Below are 21884 nucleotides of genomic sequence, written 5' to 3'. Positions count from 1 at the left end.
GGGTGGGGGGATGGCCTGCCCTGATTCAGAGAGGGCATGGAAGCTCTGCATTTGGGACCACCCTTGACCTTGCCCTAAGTGGCTTATTCATTTGGTTGGTCCTGATTTGTATCCTTTATTATAAAGCCGTAATCATGAACTGTAAGTTATCCTGAGGTCTGTGAGTCATTCTAGTGAATTATTGAACCTGAGGAGTTATGGGAACCGGGAACTTTGTAGCCAAGTAAGTCACAAGTGTTGGTGGCCTAGGGACCCCTGAACTTGTGGCTGGTGCCTGCATCGTGGGCAGTTTTGCTGGGGACCATGTCTTTCACCTGTGGGATCTGTACTAACTCTGGGTGGTTAATATCAGAATTGAGTTGCAGTATTACAATAAGGTAAACACTGACAAGTGACAGAATCTTGTGATATAACTTCATTGGAAGGATGGGGAAAATATAAAGGGAGTGAAAGTTCTCATCAACCTTAATGAGCCAAGTAACATATTGATGAATCAGGAAATTACAGTGTAACGTAGGATTTAGAACATGTAAAGATAAGGAAAAACAGTTAAAAGCAATGAAAATGGTTGCTTCTGGGGATGGAATAGGAAGGTGCAGAAGGATAGGGGTAAAGTCCTGCTGTTTTTGGCCTAAAAATTTGTAACTATTATCTTTTGTGGACTAAGTTATGTATTACTTAGACATAAATAAAATCACTTTAAAAAGAAGGAGCTTGGGGCTTCCCTGGTGGTGCAGTGGTTGAGAGTCTGCCTGCCAATGTAGGGGACACGGGTTCGAGCCCTGGTCTGGGAATATCCCACATGCCACGGAGCAACTGGGCCCGTGAGCCATAATTACTGAGCCTGCGTGTCTGGAGCCTGTGCTCCGCAACAAGAGAGGCCCGCGCACCGCGATGAAGAGTGGCCTCCTCTTGCCGCAACTAGAGAAAGCCCTCACACAGAAACGAAGACCCAACACAGCCATAAATAAATAAATTTAAAAAAAAAATTGCAAACCTTTAAAAAAAAAAAAAAAGGAGCTTGACTGTAGGCTGTCAGTAGTTCATCAGGAAATAAACTTGGACAGTGAGATGTGTGTATGTGGGGGGGTGCTTTGGGGGATGCTCTCAGGAAGAGCACCTGTGAGGAAGCAAAGGGAGCCGAGTAGGGCAGAGGGAGAAGTCAAACTGTGATGCAGAGTCAAACCTGATCCCATGGGAAGCTCTGAACCTGGGATGGTGCTTCAGAGATGCTTAAGTGAAGTAAGGGAGCTGGATCTTTGTGTGGACCAGTCATTAGACATGTACTGCCCAGGGGAGGCACTGTAACCTCGGGCAAGGCAGCTCCCTTTGGCTGAGGGCAGTTCCTGGGAGATGCTCACTTGTGAGCTGACAGCAGATAACACTCCTGGCAAGAGGACTGCCTGAAGACCTCTGTGCTGGAGGGGAGGATGTGGTTGGTGCTCTAACGGTACCCACTACAAACTCCAAAAACTGGAGAATCTGGAAAAGGAAGGTTTGATATCCCTTAGGCAAATTTTATAATCTCTAGTCCTGGCATATTCTGAGCTATCCAGGATTATTTTTTTTTAAATTTATTTTATTTTTATTTATTTTTGGCTGTGTTGGGTCTTTGTTGCTGCGCACGGGGGCTACTCTTCGTTGTAGTGCATGGGCTTCTCATTGTGGTGGCTTCTCTTGTTGTGGAGCACGGGCTCTAGGCATGCGGGCTTCAGTGGTTGTGGCACGCGGGCTCTAGAGCTCAGGCTCAGTAGTTGTGGTGCATGGGCTTAGTTGCTCCGTGGCATGTGGGGTCTTCCCGGACCAGGGCTCGAACTTATGTCCCCTGCACTGGCAGGCGGATTCTTAACCACTGCACCACCAGGGAAGTCCTCCAGGACTATTTTTAAAGTGTGGTATGCTGCTTTAGCTCAGCCTGGGGTTGACAATGTTAAATACACACACACACACACACACACACACACACACACACACACACACCAGAGTCATCTGTGTTCTTCTGAAATATGTATATTCCAGCCAGAAATTCTAGATGCATTATTTGGAGTGACTTTATTGTAGTTTAATTATTGAGCATTTCTTATTGAGGGATTTTAAAGCACACAATCTGAGAAAATCTGATGTTGCCACTGATTCAATGCTGTAATCACATATAGGATTTGCTTGCTCCACAGTTGTAGAGAATAAACAGAATAATCTAGGTACCAAAGGCTCTGTGAATGGACAGATTGAGTGGCAGACAGATTAGGAGAATATAAGGTACTGTACTTGTAAAGTGAAGAACTTTGAGAAACCAGGTTCTCAGGGAAATCGTCCAAGTCCTGTGTGTTTTGTAGTTTGTAAGACCAAGTAAACGTGAGCATCATTCATGCATTCAGCAAATGTCTACTGAGCACCTACCTTGTGCACATCACGTAGCAAGGAGCCTGGAATCTGGTAGAAGAATTAAGACGTGTACACGTAAGAAAATGCAATTCAAAGTAGAGAGTGGTAAGTGCTGTAAGAGAAGTGCATGTAAAGGGCTAAGGGAGCTTAGGGGAGGGAGAGGTTCCTTTTGTTTGAAGTTATCTGAACAGTGGAATTAGTTGGTGAAGTTTGAACAAGGCTTTGAAGGAAGCGGCGGGTAGGTGAGATTCTGGGGGTCTTGGAGAGAGCAGAAAAGTTTATCACAGAAGGAAAAGGAGAGAATTGGAAACAGGAGATGTTTATACTTCATGTGTGACACATTAGTGCATCAGTAACAGGAATACAGTATAAAACTTGGGTCCCCATACTTCCAAAGTACTCAGGAGATGAAGAGTTACAGAAATATGCAACTGAATTGATCATGAGGTTGAGGAACTCTCATATGATACTTAATTTCATATAGATGGGTTCTGCTATGAATGTTTAAATCCATGAGTTAGTAATGTTTCTTGTAAACAAAACCACAATCATAAAAATGCATAAGTTACCTTTGGGAGATGCCAGAGAACCAATTTACTTTGAAAACTGGTAAAGGAGAAAAAGAATCAAACATTTATCTTGTGTTCCTGTGCAAACTCTGTATCATTTGTAATCAAATAACTGATGAGGAGTCATTTCTCGATGGAACTATTCCAGCTACTAAATGTAAACGGGATGATAGAATTCAAATATCACCATTTTGCAATATCTAATGAAATAATGTGTCTCAGTGGTGATCATCAATGGCTGCTAATATAACAAAAAGTAAGGTTAGCAAACATGTGCCTCCTGATGGAAATATGCAATATCACTTACGAAGTATTCTTACCCAAAAAATCAAAGCTGAATTTGATCATCTACAGCTAACTTTTAGGGGATGGAAGAACATGTTAAATGACATCAGGAGGATGCAATCAACCAATGACAGGCTGGTTAAGTATAAATGTATGACCTAATGTCTTCAACAGATGACAGGGGGTGGAGCAAGCAGGGAGGGAGAGGAAGAAAAAGAGGAGGAGATAGAGGGGGGGAGACAAAGGGAGATGGAGACAGATAAGTAGATCTAGACAGATATGATTTTATAACTTATTCTATTATTTCATAATCTATTATGATTATGAAAGATATGGCTAGGAAGAATTTAGATATGTTTGCCATATTTCTGCATAGTAAAAGTAGGGACCATCATGTAATTTCAAAGAAGTGGTTTTAGGACAAATACAAGAAAATCCTACTTTACACCATAACTTGGTTTCCATAATTTATAAATGGTTTGGGAAAACTCATAGAGAATTTTGGGGGACATCCCTAACCTTTTGCGATGCTATTCAAAACCATGCTATGAATTTGTAACAAACATGATTCCGGTATTTTAGAGATAAGATACCATGGTCTAGCCTGACCCATTATCATTTTCAAATGTTTATGCTACATAAGGTTTTAGAGCTTTTAAGAGAAATATGCTCTCCCATAGAAGAAATAGATATTATTCAATTTCTACTACCTATAATTAAAAAAAATAGTTTATTAAGGTATAACAGATACAGTGTGTACTTAATTGTACAGCTATATTAATTTTTACATACACACATACACAACAAGATATAGAATATTTCCTACATCCTGAAGGTTCCCTTAATGCCTCTTCCCTGTCATCTACCCCGTTACTCGGGGTAACCAATATTATCACTTATATCTTTATAGATTAGTTTTGCCCTTTTTGAAATTGCATAAATGGAATCATAACAGCTTGTACACTTTTTTTAAAATTTTTATTTATTTATTTATTTTTTGGCTGTGTTGGGTCTTCGTTTCTGTGCGAGGGCTTTCTCCAGTTGCGGCGAGTGGGGGCCACTCTTCATCGCGGTGCGTGGGCCTCTCACTGTCGCGGCCTCCCCCGTTGCGGAGCACCGGCTCCAGATGCGCAGGCTCAGTAGTTGTGGCTCACGGGCTTAGTCGCTCCGCGGCATGTGGGATCTTCCCAGACCAGGGCTCGAACCTGTGTCCCCTGCACCGGCAGGCAGACTGCCAACCACTGCACCACCAGGGAAGCCCAACAGCTTGTACACTTTTATCTCAGGCTTTTTTCACTCAACATAACGTCTGGTAGATTTGTTCTTGTTTTGAGTGTATTGGTAGTTCTTTTTTTTTAAATTGCTATTTAGTATTGTGTGAATATATCTGTTTTTTTAAGCTCTTTTTTTAATTAATTAATTTAATTTTATTTATTTTTGGCTGTGTTGGGTCTTTGTTGCTGTGCGTGGGCTTTCTCTAGTTGCGGCTAGGCGGGGCTACTCTTCTTTGCAGTGCGTGGGCTTCTCATTGCGTACTGTGTTAATATATCTTAATTTACTTACTCATTCTCTTGTAGTTTATTATTTGGGCATGTTTACCGACTATACATAAATATTAAAGCTACCACGGACATTGTTTTGGTAGACATGATGCCTATTACCTCTTGGAAATTGTTAAGTCATAGATAGGCACACATTTATTTCTAGACATAATGTAAAATCGTTTTTCCAAAATGACTGTGTCAATTTACAGTGCCACCAGCAATGTATGAGAGTTCTAGTTGCTCCACATCCTTGTCAACACTTGGTATTGCAGTCTTTTAAATTTTAGCCATTGTCATGGGTATTCATTCCTAAATTTGAGCCACTGGTAATTGCTCCATCTTTTACATCAAGTACAGTTGACCCTTGAACAGCATGGGAGGGTGAGGGGCACGGACCCTCCATGCAGTTGGAAATTCAAGTATAACTTTACATTTGGCTCTCAGTATCTGGATCTTGCTTCCGAGGTTTTGCATCTGCGGATTCAACCAACCTTGGATCGTGTAGTACTGTAGTATGTATTTATTGGAAAAAATATCCGCGTATAGGTGGACCCTCGCAGTTCAAACCCATGTTGTTCAAGGGTCAACTGTATTACACAGGTCTTCTTGTGTCTAATTGGTGGGTCCTAATTGTGATCAGTTCTACATTGTAATTCTTAAACTAAACTGTTACTTTTTTCTTTTCTCAGTTGTCACAGGTAGTACTGATGGAATTGGAAAATCATATGCAGAAGAGGTAGGTAATTTTCAAGACTTTTCTTTTTGGTATAAGAATATAAGAACAGATATAGAATGATCTCTTATAGTAGTTTTGATTTTTGAAGTTAAAAGCACAAATATAGTGTTACACCATATAATAGATGTACTTTGTTTCGATCTTGTTAGAAATGCTATGTTTGCTTAAACACAACTTTAAAACAAATTTTTGTGCAAAATGTGTGTCAAACTTTTTATCCTGGAAAGTTGGAGTTGTGAAAATTTTAGTGTAATTTTATTTTATATTGTGTAACTATAGACAGTTCTCAGTTTTTAAAGTTAATTGTTTTGTATTATTTTCCAAAAGGTAGACAGATTATTAGAGAGTGGTTACATCTCCAAACAAGTCCATGGCGTCATTTTCACAAGAAGGACTGTGATGGACAGATATTGACAGACAGAGGCAAAAGATTCAAGTTCTCTGTAATATAATTGAAGGAGGGGAAACCATCATAGTTTGAAGACCACTGTACAAACCTCTCCTGTGAAGGAGAGCTTCCCTGCCTTCCAGTTCCACAGAAGCACCAATAGCCTCTGATATTGCCCGATTGTGATGAAGGTCCTGACAGATCCATTGAATCTCTCATTTGTCCTTTAAAAAGGGTTTTAAAAAAAAATCCTTTGTTTTCTCAGCTTTTTATTTTGAGTATAAAAACTACAGAAAAGTTTCAAGAAGAGTATACAATGAACACCCACACACCTTTCACAAGGATTCGCCAGCTGTTAACATTTTGCTACATTTAACTTATCATTATAATTATAATTTGGCTGGACTATTTGGGAGTTACAGACATTGTAACAGTTCACTCCTAAATATTTCAGCTTGAAGCTTCTGAGAACTAGAATATTCACCGTTGTAACCACAGTACAGTGGTCACACATAGGAAGTTTAACTTGACACAGTACTATTATACAATATACAGTCCAGATACAAGTTTCCCAATTGTCCCATTAATGTCTTTCATAGAGCTTCTTTTTTTCTTCCAAAATCCATTTAAGGATTATGCATTGCTTCTTAATGTCATATCTCTTGACTAGGAGCGTTCCCTAGCCCCTCCTTTTTTTCTCTGTTTTCTTTTATAACAGTGGCATTTTTGAAAAAACCTAAGCCAGTTGTTTTTTAGATTTCTCAATATGGATTTGTCTGATTGTTTCCTCATGATTAGATTCAAGTTAAACATTTTTTAGCAGGAATGCTACACAGGTGATACTGTATTCTTTTGAGTTTATCTTATCAGGAGCCACAAGAAGTCCATTTGTTCCTTTATTGATTATGTTAAAGTAAATCATTTATTAAGATGTTGTCTACCATAATTTTCCATTATAAAAGTACCTTTTCCCCTTTGTAATTAATAAAGAATCTGTGGGATGATACTTTGAGACTATATGAATATTTCATTTCCCAACAATCTTCCACCCATCATGTGTTGCTGTTTTTTGCCTAAATTAGTTGTTACTAGGGTGGTTTAAAAACGGTAATTTTCTGAACTTTTGAATTTTATTTAATTTAATTTTTTATACAGCAGGTTCTTATTAGTCATCAATTTTATCCACATCAGTGTATACATGTCAATCCCAATCGCCCGATTCATCACACCACCACCCCCACCCCCACCGCTCCCCCCCCTTGGTGTCCATACATTTGTTCTCTACATCTGTGTCTCTATTTCTGCCCTGCAAACCTGTTCATCTGTACCATTTTTCTAGGTTCCATATAATATGCGTTAATATACGATATTTGTTTTTCTGTTTCTGACTTCACTCTGTATGACAGTCTCTAGACCCATCCACATCTCTACAAATGACCCAATTTCGTTCCTTTTTATGGCTGAGTAATATTCCATTGTATATATGTGCCACATCTTCTTTATCCATTCATCTCTCGATGGGCATTTAGGTTGCTTCCATGACCTGGCTATTGTAAATAGTGCTGCAATGAACATTGGAGTGCATGTGTCTTTTTGAATTATGGTTTTCTCTGGGTATATGCCCAGTAGTGGGATTGCTGGGTCATATGGTAATTCTATTTTCAGTTTTTTAAGGAACCTCCAAACTGTTCTCCATAGTGGCTGTATCAATTTACATTCCCACCAACAGTGCAGGAGGGTTCCCTTTTCTCCACACCCTCTCCAGCATTTACTGTTTGTAGATTTTCTGATGATGCCCATTCTAACTGGTGTGAGGTGATACCTCATTGTAGTTTTGATTTGCATTTCTCTAATAATTAGTGATGTTGAGCAGCTTTTCATGTGCTTCTTGGCCATCTGTATGTCTTCTTTGGAGAAATGTCTATTTAGGTCTTCTGCCCATTTTTTGATTGGGTTGTTTGTTTTTTTAATATTGAGCTGCATGAGCTCTTTGTATATTTTGGAGATTAATTCTTTGTATGTTGATTCGTTTGCAAACATTTCCTCCAATTCTGAGGGTTGTCTTTTTGTCGTGTTTGTAGTTTTCTTTGCTTTGCAAGAGCTTTTAAGTTTCATTAGGTCCCATTTGTTTATTTTTGTTTTTATTTCCGTTACTCTAGGAGGTGGGTCAAAAAAGATCTTGCTGTGATTTATGTCAAAGAGTGTTCTTCCTATGTTTTCCTCTAAGAGTTTTATAGTGTCCAGTCTTACATTTAGGTCTCTAATCCATTTTGAGTTTATTTTTGTGTATGGTGTTAGGGAGTGTTCTAATTTCATTCTTTTCCATGTAGCTGTCCAGTTTTCCCAGCACCACTTATTGAAGAGGCTGTCTTTTCTCCATTGTGTATTCTTGCTTCCTTTATCAAAGAAAAGGTGACCATATGTGCGTGGGTTTATCTCTGGGCTTTCTATCCTGTTCCATTGATCTAAATTTCTGTTTTTGTGCCGGTACCATATTGTCTTGATTACTGTAGTTTTGTAGTATAGTCTGAAGTCAGGGAGTCTGATTCCTCCAGCTCTGTTTTTTTCCCTCAAGACTGCTTTGGCTATTCGGGGTCTTTTGTGTCTCCATACAGAATATATGATTTTTTGTTCTAGTTCTGTAAAAAATGCTACTGGTAATTTGATAGGGATTGCACTGAATCTGTAGATTGCTTTGGTTAGTATAGTCATTTTCACAATATTGATTCTTCCAATCCAAGAACATGGTATATCTCTCCATCTGTTGGTATCATCTTTAATTTCTTTCATCAGTGTTTTATAGTTTTCTGCATACAGGTCTTTTGTCTCCCTAGGCAGGTTTATTCCTAGGTATTTTATACTTTTTGTTGCAGTGGTAAATGGGAGTGTTTCCTTAATTTCTCTTTCAGATTTTTCATCATTAGTTTATAGGAATGCAAGAGATTTCTGTGCATTAATTTTGTATCCTGCAACTTTACCAAATTCATTGATTAGCTCTTGTAGTTTTCTGGTGGCATCTTTCAGATTCTCTATGTATAGTATCATGTCATCTGCAAACAGTGACAATTTGTATTCCTTTTATTTCTTTTTCTTCTCTGATTGCTGTGGCTAGGACTTCCAAAACTATGTTGAAAAATAGTGGTGAGAGTGGACATCCTTGTCTTGTTCCTGATCTTAGAGGAAATGCTTTCAGTTTTTCACCATTGAGAATGATGTTTGCTGTGGGTTTGTCATATATGGCCTTTATTATGTTGAGGTAGGGTCCCTCTGTGCCCACTTTCTGGAGAGTTTTTATCATAAATGGGTGTTGAATTTTGTCAAAAGCTTTTTTTGCATCTATTGAGATGATCATATGGTTTTTCTTCTTCCATTTGTTAATATGGTGTATCACATTGATTTGTGTATATTGAAGAATCCTTGCATTCCTGGGATAAACCCCACTTGATCATGGTGTATGATCCTTTTAATGTGTTGTTGGATTCTGTTTGCTAGTGTTTTGTTGAGGATTTTTGCATCTATATTCATCAGTGGTATTGGTCTGTAATTTTCTTTTTTTGTAGGATCTTCTTCTGGTTTTGGTATCAGGGTGATGGTGGCCTCATGGAATGAGCTTGTTAGTATTCCTTCCTCTGCAATTTTTTGGAAGAGTTTGAGAAATATGGGTATTAGCGTTTCTCTAAATGTTTGATAGAATTCACCTGTGAAGCCATTTGGTCCTGGGCTTTTGTTTGTTGGAAGATTTTTAATCACAGTTTCAATTTCATTACTTGTGATTGGTCTGTTCATATTTTCTATTTCTTCCTGGTCCAGTCTTGGAAGGTTATACCTTTCTAAGAATTTGTCCATTTCTTCCAGGTTGTCCATCTTATTGGCATAGAGTTGCTTTTAGTAGTCTCCTATGATGCTTTGTGTTTCTGTGGTGTCCGTTGTAACTTCTCCTTTTTCATTTCTAATTTTATTGATTTGAGTCCTCTCCCTCTTTTTCTTGATGAGTCTGGATAAAGGTTTATCAGTTTTGTTTATCTTCTCAAAGAACCAGCTTTTAGTTTTATTGAGCTTTGCTATTGTTTTCTTTGTTTCTATTTCATGTATTTCTGCTCTGATCTTTATGATTTCTTTCCTTCTGCTGACTTTGGATTTTGCTTGTTGTTCTTTCTCTAGTTCCTTTAGGTGTAAGTTTAGATTGTTTATTTGAGATTTTTTTTGTTTCTTGAGGTAGGCTTGTATAGCTATAAACTTCCCTCTTAGAACTGCTTTTGCTGCATCCCATAGGTTTTGGATTGTTGTATTTTCTTTGTAATTTGTCTGTAGGTATTTTTTGATTTCCTCTTTGATTTCTTCAGTGATCTCTTGGCTATTTAGTAACGTATTGTTTAGCCTCCATGTGTTTGTGTTTTTTACATTTTTTTCCCTGTAATTGATTTCTAATCTCATAGCATTGTGGTCAGAAAAGATGCTTGATATGATTTCAGTTTTCTTAAATTTACTGAGGCTTGATTTGTGACCCAAGATGTGATCTATCCTGGAGAATATTCCGTGCACACTAGAGAAGAAAGTGTAATCTGCTGTTTTTGGATGGAATGTCCTATAAATATCAATTAAATCTATCTGGTCTATTGTGTCTTTTAAAGCTTCTGTTTCCTTATTTATTTTCATTTTGGATGATCTGTCCATTGGTGTAAGTGAGGTGTTAAAGTCCCCCACTATTATTGTGTTACTGTCGATTTCCTCTTTTCTAGCTGTTAGCAGTTGCCTTTTGTATTTAGGTGCTCCTATGTTGGGTGCATATATGTTTATCATCTTCTTGGATTGATCCCTTGATCATTATGTAGTGTCCTTCCTTGTCTCTTGTAACATTCTTTATTTTAAAGTCTATTTTATCTGATATGAGTGTTGCTACTCCAGCTTTCTTTTGATTTCCATTTGCATGGAATATCTTTTTCCATCCCCTCACTTTCAGTCTGTATGTGTGCCTAGGTCTAAAGTGGGTCTCTTGTAGACAGCATATATATGGGTCTTGTTTTTGTATCTGTTCAACTAGCCTGTGTCTTTTGGTTGGAGCATTTAATCCATTGACGTTTAATGTAATTGTCAGTAATGTATGTTCCTATTACCATTTTCTTAATTGTTATGGGTTTGTTTTTGTACGTCCTTTTGTCTTGTGTTTCCCACTTAGAGAAGTTCCTTTAGCATTTGTTGTAGAGCTGGTTTGGTGGTGCTGAATTCTCTTAGCTTGTGCTTTCCTGTAAACCTTTTGATTTCTCTGTCGAATATGAATGAGATCCTTGCCGGGTAGAGTAATCTTGGTTGTAGGTTCTTCCCTTTCATCACTTTAAATATCCATGCCACTCCCTTCTGGCTTGTAGAGTTTCTGCTGAGAAATCAGCTGTTAACCTTATAGGTGTTCCCTTGTATGTTATTTGTCGTTTTTCCCTTGTTGCTTTCAGTAATTTTTCTTTGTGTTTAATTTTTGTCAGTTTGATTACTGTGTATCTTGGCGTGTTTCTCCTTGGGTTTATCCTGCCTGGGACTGTGCTTCCTGGACTTGGGTGGCTATTTCCCTTCCTATGTTAGGGAAGAAAAACGGTAATTTTTTAACGATAATATCTCTCGTTTTACATTTACATTAGATGCTGTTTTTCTATAAAACACAGCTTTTCCTTGTTCTTCCTCTCCCATTAATTTTTTAGAAAAACTATCAGTATATATTCATGGGTTCTTTAGATGTTTTATAAATGATTAATTTAGTAAATTATTGCCAACCTTAATTATTTTTATAAAAAAATGTTCTTCCATATCGTCTCATTTGCAGTACTACTGTTCATAAAAGTTGGCTTGAGGATTTAGGACTGGAAAATTAGTTCACTAAATCACTTATAGTTCATAGCACCTAATTTATTCTCATTTATATACTGTCTGGAGTAGTTCAGTAAAAAGTTCTGTGTATATCAGTGTTTTTTTCCTCTGCCCCTATATTTATGGGTCTCTGGGGTAGAAACCGTGTTCCCATAAATCATTCATTCTATGAAGCACTTACACAGCACTGGGGAAGTACATAGAGGGTATCCCTCAGGAAATTCTTTTTTAAGTCATCCAATAAACTCTCTTAGTTGGCCTTTGTAGTCCATAAAGTCTTATGTTTAAATAAACATTTTAAAATTGATTCAATTTTTAGGAATTCCTAACATTTTAACTGTGGTTTTCTTTGCCAGTTCTGCAGTCTTCATGTATCCTCTCTAAAATGAAAATGTTTTTAAAGCTAATTTTTCAATTAAAAAAGTAATGGATACTTATGATTTAAAAATACTAAGTATAGACAAGTCCAAAATAAAAGTAAAAGTCTTCCTTTTTCTAAAACCCTATGACTTTTATATACTAGCTTGATTGAGAAAGGTAACCCTTTGGGGAATCTTTTTGTAAAGTCTTCATTTTGTTTTGCCCGTTCATTGCATTCGGGTTTATTAGTTTTTTAACTTGGATTATCATATGGTCAGATTTTCTTAAAATGACACTATATCTATCAATAATTTACATTTTAAAGTGAAACACGCAGGTGTCATTCAGCTGTTTGGTGTCTCTTTTATTGTTTTAGTTGGCAAAGCGTGGAATGAAGATTGTCCTTATCAGCAGATCACAGGACAAACTGAACCAGGTTTCCAGTGAAATAAGTAAGTTCTCACATCACCCTTCCCTCCCGTTATGATCACAAAAGGAATATAGCTAGTCTAAATTTAATGTTTTCAAGCAGATATCTAGCATTGACATAATTATTTATAGTTCCGAAAGCTGCTTTTTCATGCTGTTAATGGGATGTTTCACAGATGGATCATCAGTTTTTTCAAATTAATATAGGACTATTATAATTTGCTTAAAATGTCTTTAACTGACTCATTTAGGTTCTTTTGTCAGGAGTCAAATTCTCTGATCATTTTATCATGTTCTCCTTAAATATCTGAATTCCTGTTCTGTTGTTTCATTTAAATATTCTTGCATTTTTTTACTCTTTGACTTCATTGTCTTTAAATGGTATATATGATTGAGGAAGAAATGCAAAAGGTAGTATATATACATGTGACAGGGAAACTACTTTGAACTTTTTTCTTAGCTATGCTTGAAACCTGAAGTATAATACGGCAAAAACTCTTTCAACTGACATTCAGTTAACCAACCAGCTGGATAAACCAGTGCTGTCCATTTCCTTGGTAAAATGTACTGACTCATGTTCCCAGTATGCTGACTATTTGTGACCTGTAGGCTTCTCAGTATGATGCTTGTCTACTTTTATTCCTACAGGTCAAATGGTTTACTTATGAACAGTCAGTTGTATTTGTTTCCAAACTTACTTATGCTGGGTGCATTTGTTATTAATATTCTGTAAACTGATGCAATACTAGTTTAAAAAGGGGAATACAATAACTAAGTTAAAAGCTCTGAAAAAACTGAGAAAAGCAAGTTGTTTTAGAAATTGGCTGTCAGAAATTCCATGGTGGTCCAGGGGTTAGGACTCAGCACATTCACTGCTAGGCCCAGGTTCGATCCCTGGTCTGGGAACTAAGATCTCACAAGTCCCATGGTGCAGCCAAAAAAAAAAACAGAAATTGGCTGTCAAGTTAGGGGTAAACAAGAAAAATTCAAAATATTGGAGAAAACTATAAAAAGTAAGAAGAAATTTGTTTTGATTGTTTCATATGTGTTGAAGTTTTTGCTGTATTTTATGAGAGCTGAAACTGCAATTATAAATAATGCATTATGAGTGTGGTTTATGTAAGAAAGACTAGAATTCCAGGTAGCAGATCTAAACTCGGATAAGGACTTGGCCCTACACAGAGGTTTGGTGAAAGAATTACACTTATTCATGGTTTAAATGAAAATAAAATGGTTACAGTGTGTATTTATCATTTTCTAGGATTTCTTGCTGTAACTGACTTCTCTATGTAGCCAGCCAACAAACTGCCCGAATTCATTCAGTTGAGAGAGGATATCTACTGTATTTTTATGTTATTTTTTTCCCCAGCTTTATTGAGATATAATTGACATATAACATTATGGCAGTTTAAGGTGCACAACATACTTATTTTATTATTAACATTACCATCTGCTACTAACATTTATGTAGTACATTATTATTTATTTATTCCTTCACATGTATTATCTCTTTGATCCTTCAAACATCCTTGTGAGGTGTATATTTTTGTTATTATTTCTACCCAGACCATAGCTGGTCCTGTTGGACAGATTACACATTGACGCACTTTATCTTTAGGTGAAAAACAGATCTTCATAGATTCCTGGTATAACATGTGTTAAATTTTTTTTTTTTAACCATGTTGAGAGCACAGATCTTTACAAAAGTGAGATATTCAATAAGTCTCGGGCATTTAAGGATTTTAACTTTCAAGGTTTCAACTACATAAAACCAACCCTGAAGGTCCAAGACATACAGAATCTTGTAGTTTTGCTAAGGTGTGAATTTGAATTAAGGCATGACACTAAGGAGCCTGAGGTAGTTATTACTTATGTAGTAGGTGAACTGAACATACTGCCTGGATCTTAGTACTGTTTCTTTCTTAGTTACTTGTAGTCATGTGTATAATAAATCTTATAGTGATAAAAATGTTGTGTGTATGTGTGTGGGGTGTGTGTGTGTGTAAAACTGACTGTTAATGAATGCACTTACTAGTTGCTGGAAATAAACGTTCATAGGCAGAAAATAGAAGCTTTTGATTAAATGGAACGTTGAATTTTGAAATGCTGTGCTATGAATGAATCCACCACTTATTTGATTCAGAAACAAGAAAAGCTACCTCACGACACTCACAGCAAGTGCTCCAACCTGTACAAAAATTGCCCAGTGAGTCAGAAGATATACTTTAATGATATTTGAGAATTTGGTTAACTTGTGATATGAGGTGACACATGACTGTGGGCAGAAATGTGATTCTGGAGAAAGACAGGATCCTGTTCAAACATTTTTCATGAAGGAACAGATGGTAAAGGCACTGAATTGACCTTTATTATGAGGAAACAAATTTTTTTTTTAGTTGTTGAAAATTTTGAAAAATGCTTTTCTGGGCATAATACAAATTTAATGGAAGAGGTGATATCAGCAGACCAGGTCATCCATTCTAGGCTGAAGAAATAAATACACAGAGGAGATTTATAAGTTTGTACAAGTTTTTAACTCAGATGTAAATCATCTTTGAGAGGATAATGTTTTCCTGAACATATGTATTCCAGAAGAAGGAAGGACCAGAATTTAATGTTGATGAAGACAAACTAACTCTGTTTATGCCTTCAGCAAATCTTTATCGAATGCCTGTGTACCAGGTACTGTGTTAGGCAGTTAGGATACAGTAGTGAGCAAGATAGATGCTGTCCTTGCCCTCATGGAACATATATGCAAGTGGAGGAGACAGAAAAAGCAAATAGGAAAAAAAAAATAAACAAAACAAAAATAAACAAAACCAAAAAAAGACAAATAAATAATTGCAGTTTGTAGTAAGTACCATGAAGGAAAAAATAAGGGACCAGAGAGAGAAAATGGGGAGTTCTTATGTTGTAGCAACATGGCAAATTTTATGACTGGCATAGTGTTAAATGGCCAGACTAATGACCTCTTGCCCGTATGATGGACAAGCTGGAGCCTTAGTGAGGAGCTATCTACTGGGCCCTCTGGCGGGTACAGTGGTAGAGGGATTGTGTGTAAGTTATAATGATAGATTCACTCCAACATTTCTATTTGCTTATTATGCTTTTGGGTCCTTGACTCTAGATTATGCCATGGGAAGTTGTGGCCTCCCTATCTTATTAAATGTGGGCTATTATGGAGTCTAAGTTTCAGTCAGCAACAAGTTAACTCTTAGAGCCCCTTCTAGCTGTATAAGCTAACTGTTAAATCCTAAATCTCTAGTAAGCGACTCATAAAATATATTGGCCCAATCTGGTGTTATATTTTGTTTTCCTTAGTCTAACACTCTTAGAATCTATTCTCACACAGATTTTTCCAGGTTTCTACCAATACAAATTAGCAAAATTTGACACTTATTTTTGTGTATAAATTATTACTTCATGAATCGGACTTTGTACTTGTTCCCCAGAGAATGTCAGTATATAACCCTGTTACGGGGTGGTGGTAAGGGATGGTCCAGCTAGGTCTTGAGGAGAAGAGGAATTCCCTTGCAAGCAAATTACCCATATATTGGGTTGGCCAAAAAGCTCGTTTGGGAAAAACCCGAATGAACTTTTGGCCAACCCAATATTTATGGTGAGGTTATTAACAGGATTTTCAAGCCAGGGAAAGCTAATCTCTTCAGATACAGGAGAGCAGGCTATTTCTATTTCCACTGGCAAGGGAGGCTCAGAGTAACATTGAGGGGGCAGTGTGTGTATCCAGATTCTTAGCTTCAGCAGAGTCCACCCAAATATCCTCATCCCCAGTTTCAGGGTCTCATTCTTTCTCATTCAGTTTCGCTTTCATCCATGAAACGTGGTGAGTCTGTGGAATTCACCTTCCATTGTGATTCTGCAGATGGCACAGTTGAATCTGATGTTAGCCAGGTGAGCTCTGTGGCTATAAGAGATAAAAGTTTTTATTGGGGTTGTCATAGAAGTTCTCTGGATCCTGATCATAAATGTGAGCTTGAAAGCTTAAAGACCCAAGCTTGTCATTTTCTTTCCGTAAGAGCTCCAGTGCATTCAGAAGAAGCCACATACCACAGTCTTTGTTTTTTATTGAAGTATAGTTGATAAACAATAGTATATATTACAGGTATACAGTACAGTGATTCACAATTTTTAAAGGTTATACTCCATTTATAGTTATTATAAAATATTGGCTATATTCCTCGTGTGGTACAATATATCTTTGTAGCTTATTTTATACTTAGTGGTTTGTATGTCTTAATGCCCTACCCCTGTATTGCCCCTCCGCTCTTCCCTCTCCCCACTTATAACCACTAGTTTGTTTTCTTTATCTGAGTCTTGTTCTTTTTTGTTATATTCACTAGTTTGTTGTATTTTTTAGATTCCACATGTAAGTGATATCTTACAGTATTTGTCTTTCTCTATCTGACTTATTTCACTTAGCATAATACCCTCCAAGTCCATGCACGTTGCTGCAAATGGCAAAATTTTATTCTTTTTTTATGGCTGAGTAGTATCCCATTGTATATATATACACCTCCTCTTCTTTATCCATTCATCTATCGGTGGACACTTAGGTTGCTTCCATATCTTGGGAATTGTAAGTAATGCTGCTATGAACATTAGGGTGCATGGATCTTTTTGAATTAGTATTTTTGGGGTTTTTTTTTGATATATACCCAGGAGTGGAATTGCTGGGTCATCTAGTTCTATTTTTAGTTTTTTGAGAAACCTTCATACTGTTCTCCATAGTGGCTGTAGCAATTTACATTCCCACTAACAGTGTAGGAGGGTTCCCTTTTCTCCACATCCTCTCCAACATTTGTTATTTGTGTTCTTTTTTATGATAGCCATCGTGACAGGTGTGAGGTGATATCTCCATGTGGTTTTGATTTGCTTTTCCGGTCTTTGCAGTTATCATTTCTCCCAAACTCAAATCCTTTAAGGCACTTCTTCAGTAGATACTTTGCTGCAATCAGCAATCACTGTTAATTTGATTAGTAGTGATGCTACTGCATCACATCAAACTGATATAAAAGTCTTTTGAGGTCTGTATTTTGGGCTTCCACTCCTGATACCAATTTCTGTATCAGTCAGAGTTCAGTCAGGAAACAGAAGTCAAACAAGTTCATTTAACTAGACTAACTTGTCTCTCCTAGTCCAGCTCTTACACTCACTCCGGTTGGTTAAACTCATCCCTCTTTCTTCCCCATCTCAGAGGAAAGGAGGAGACTGAAAAAGAAACGAAGTGCCAACTGGAGAGAAATAGGGCTCCTTTCACCCTCTAACTCGCTACTGTCATTATGTAAACTTGGGGATTCTATCCCCAAGAAGTAATTTCTTGAGAAGTAATTCCTGGTGAATGTGGAAGACAGTCTACTCATAAAAGTTCTTCAGAAAAAATTTAAAAGGATTATATACAATTTCGTAGGGAACTAAATGTTTCGCCAACAATGGATAAATGCTTTCTCAGGATTGACTGCTTAGATGAAATTACAGTTCTTTGTAAGGATACCTGTCACTGAAAGTGACACGCTGAAAGTCATCACACATATAATAAGCTTATTTTATTATCATTGTTAGCCAGGATTATGAATATATTAAGTATTTTTATCGATTTTGATTTGTCAAGGAAAAGAAACTCCTGGATAATTTTTGAACTCTGAGTTTTTACTTGCAGTAAAGCACAACGCACTGGAGACTGGCTTTCAGAACAACCTGTTGGTTCACAGAATATAGAGATGGGGCTATTAATAGTTCATATTATTATGTGGCAATCAATAATTCTCATTGCATACAGTTTTAATCAGCTTTGATTATAAAAATACATTTCTGTCTTTGAGTAAAAAAAAACAAATATGATGTTTCTTTTTTTTTTGTGACTTATGTCAGGGTGAAAACCTTTAGGATGGCCCTGAAATTTCATGGCTTTATTTCTTGAAATGCAAAGCTTTTAGAACTATAAATCTTACTGGTCTGTAGTCGACAGAGGAATAGGTTAGGGTGAACAGTATCAGTTTCACTTTTTCAGTCCTTACCTATGATCATATCTGTGCAGTTAAGGTGTGGATTTGACCAAACATGTTTGTTCCATGGTTTTCTGATGCACTATTAGTATTGTAAATATGGTGCTTTGGTATATTTAGCTTATTTCGGCTACATAAGGACAATGAGGCATTATTGAACACGTAAAGATCTTTTTGTTTTGTGTTTAATAAAACTAGAACTGGGATTCCCCTGGTGTTCCAGTGGTTAAGACTCTGTGCTCCCAATGCAGGGAGTCTGGGTTCGATCCCTGGTCAGGGAACTAGATCCTGCATGCCGCAACTAAGAGCCCGTGTGCTGCAACTAAGACCCGGCGCAGCCAAATAAATAAATAAATATTAAAAACAAACAAACAAACAAAACCAAAAACAAACTAGAACCACATGATAGTAGGATTAGAGTTAATCTCATGCAGCCTCTAGAGTCATATATATATATTTTTATCACTTCTGTAATGCCAGAAATATTTTTATTGCCCTTAGAATTCACCTATTTCAAGGTCAGGAGCCATCAGGAACCAAAAAACCATTCAGTTTGCCTCTAATGATTTTGCCTGTAGTACCTATGACTGTAGAAGTATCCTCTTTCTCCAAGTTCCTCAAATAACTCAATGTTCCTGGCCTTCCAGAAAGTGACATTCTGTGCTACCTATAAGACTGAGACTCTTCAAGCCACAGAGCAGGTTCCAGGATAGTTTCCTGTCAGGTCTTTGAAGCATTGTTTCCCCATATGGGAGTGTAATTCCTTACTAGTGGGCTTGTCATGCCTAATTAAGTGAGATTTATTATTAAATGAAACATTTCTGGCATGGTGGTAGTTACAAATTTGTTTTATCTAATTATATCCTGGTAGGGAGAAAGATAGATTCTTAGTGAGCCTATGCAAATAATTACATTGCCGTGTAAAGTAAAAGAACTCGGTAAAGACATGTTGTGTAATTTGTGACCATTGTCCTGATGAGTTTTGCAGACAAGACCAATCAGTATGAGTTGTAGGGACTTCCCTGGCGGTCCAGTGGTTAAGACTTTGCCTTCGAATGCAGGGGGTGCCGGTTCAATCCCTGGTCGGGGAGCTAAGATCCCACATGCCTTGCGGCCAAAAAACCAAAACATAAAACAAGCAATATTGTAACAAATTCAATAAAGACTTTAAAAATGGTCCAGGGCTTCCCTGGTGGTGCAGTGGTTGAGAGTCTGCCTGCCAATGCAGGGGACACGGGTTCGAGCCCTGGTCTGGGAAGATCCCACATGCCGTGGAGCAACTAGGCCCGTGAGCCACAACTACTAAGCCTGCATGTCTGGAGCCTGTGCTCCGCAACAAGAGAGGCTGTGATAGTGAGAGGCCCATGCACCACGATGAAGAGTGGCCCCCGCTTGCTGCAACTAGGGAAAGCCCTCGCACAGAAACGAAGACCCAACACAGCCATAAATAATTAATGAATAAATAAATAAATAAATAGCATTCCCTTTAAAAAAAAAAAAAAAAAGGTCCACATCAAAAAAAAAAAAGAAAAAAACCTTAAAAAAAAAGGTGTTGTATTTTCTACACAATTTCCATCTTTCAATCAACCTAACAATTTACTAGTTTATGTTCCAGTTACTATTGCCACATAACAAACTACCCCAAATTTATCAATGTAAAATAACCGTTTGAGATGCTCACAAATTCTGCTGGTCAGGAATTTTGCCAAGATTCGGGGGACAATTTTTTGCCCGTCATAGCATTACTGAGGTCACTCAGTGGTACTTAGCAGGTGGATTGTCTGGTCTGGAAGATCTGAGATGGCTTCTTCCCAGTTTGGTGCCATGGCATAGCTGGGACTGTTGACTGCAGTGCCTTCATGTAGCTTCTGCAGCATGTCCATCACAGGGTAGTTGGACTTCTTACATGGTAGCTGTCTTTCCTCAGAGTGAATGTCCTGAGAGAACCAGGCAGAAGCTGATATCTTTTGGTGACCTACTCTCAGAATTCATATGGTGTTACTTTTGCTGTGCTCTGTTGGTCAAAGCGGTGATGAACCTGCTCAGATTCAATGGGGAGAGGAAAAGATACCACCTCTTGATGGGGCCATGACATAGTAACCTTGGAGAACATGTGGAAAGGGAGATATTTTTTTGAAAATAAAATCTGGATTTGGAAAATACAGTCTGCCACATTTTATAAGGTATATTGAGATTTCCCAGAGAATGCTTTTCCTGAATTCAGAGGGATCGGTCGGAGCAACATATCATTCAAAGAGTGTTTCGTTCCAATTTGCCCAAGTATAGCCGGCCACCATGAGACTTAGTGAAAAATGAAGGAGAAAGATAATTTCCCTCATAGGTTCCATTCAGTCTTGCAGAATTAGTTCTTGTTCCATTGAATCTTGGGTCAGCAGCGTGGCTTTACAAAGTGTCTGATTTTAGAATAAAAGAGTCTTGTAAACGCTGACTCAGGTTTCTGGTAGCCTGTCCAAGAGTCTGCTCTTGGTGGTGATGTTGGGTTACACTGGGCAGGAAGCCTGACCCATGAGTCAGTAATAGTCAAGAATACTGATACAGGCCTTTATCCAGGCTTTCTTCTTTGAATGTTTCATCCTACAGACTCAATTTTCTCACCTCCAGCTTATGGCCTGGCCTTTTGGCATGCTTGAAGGAAAAGTAGAAACCACCTGTTAATAAGACTGATATTAACTGGCCTCTTGTTAATTTATTACAGTAATTAACAGTGTCAGAATGGAATCCCCGATTGGGGTATAATATACAGCTAATTAATAATTTAGTCAGTGATTATCCTGAGGGCACAGGCCTTATGATGGACACTAAAGGCATTGATAAATACATCTCTAGGGACTTTTATAAAGTGTGTTTTAAACATGCCACCAATTAACAAGAGTATTTAATACTTAGAAACATAATCTTAGAAATCATTTTCTTTACATCATTTTGCCAGTCTTCGCACAGGATCATGAATATGTTCTGTCTACCCTGAAAAGTATACTAGTGTTGAACCATATTCGTTATTAGTTACACCATGGGTCTGCCCATATTATGGGCTTGGTAAACAGGGCAGCTCTCATGATAGAGTTAAGCTAATTAAAGATATGGAGAATACATATTTAGTTCTTCCTAATAGCCTCCTTGCTCAATAGTGCTACCTAGTGGCTATCTGGGAAGTACCAGAGATAGTTTAGGTATAAAATATATGTTAACAATTTTATTATTTTTAATTTGAGGCTTAAGTTTGCGAAGGCAGTATCATAACGAGTTGCCAGGAGACTAGTGATTGCAGGAGAATATAAGCATAAGTCA

The 21884-nt window shown here is 37.5% G+C and overlaps 1 protein-coding gene across 1 annotated transcript in view; it reads left to right on the top strand.

The window, feature by feature from the left end:
* HSD17B12 (hydroxysteroid 17-beta dehydrogenase 12) overlaps positions 1–21884 on the top strand; it is a 177529-nt gene that overhangs the window by 50680 nt on the left and 104965 nt on the right. Inside the window, exons 2-3 of the mRNA XM_082343843.1 lie at positions 5473–5519; positions 12500–12575. Of these exons, the coding sequence (XP_082199969.1) occupies positions 5473–5519; positions 12500–12575 (123 nt within the window). The remainder of the gene's footprint in view (positions 1–5472; positions 5520–12499; positions 12576–21884) is intronic.

Source organism: Balaenoptera borealis (assembly GCF_965194805.1).
Source record: "Balaenoptera borealis genome assembly, chromosome: 11".
NCBI classification, from domain to species: Eukaryota; Metazoa; Chordata; class Mammalia; order Artiodactyla; family Balaenopteridae; genus Balaenoptera; species Balaenoptera borealis.
This window is presented reverse-complemented; position numbering and strand designations above follow the sequence as displayed.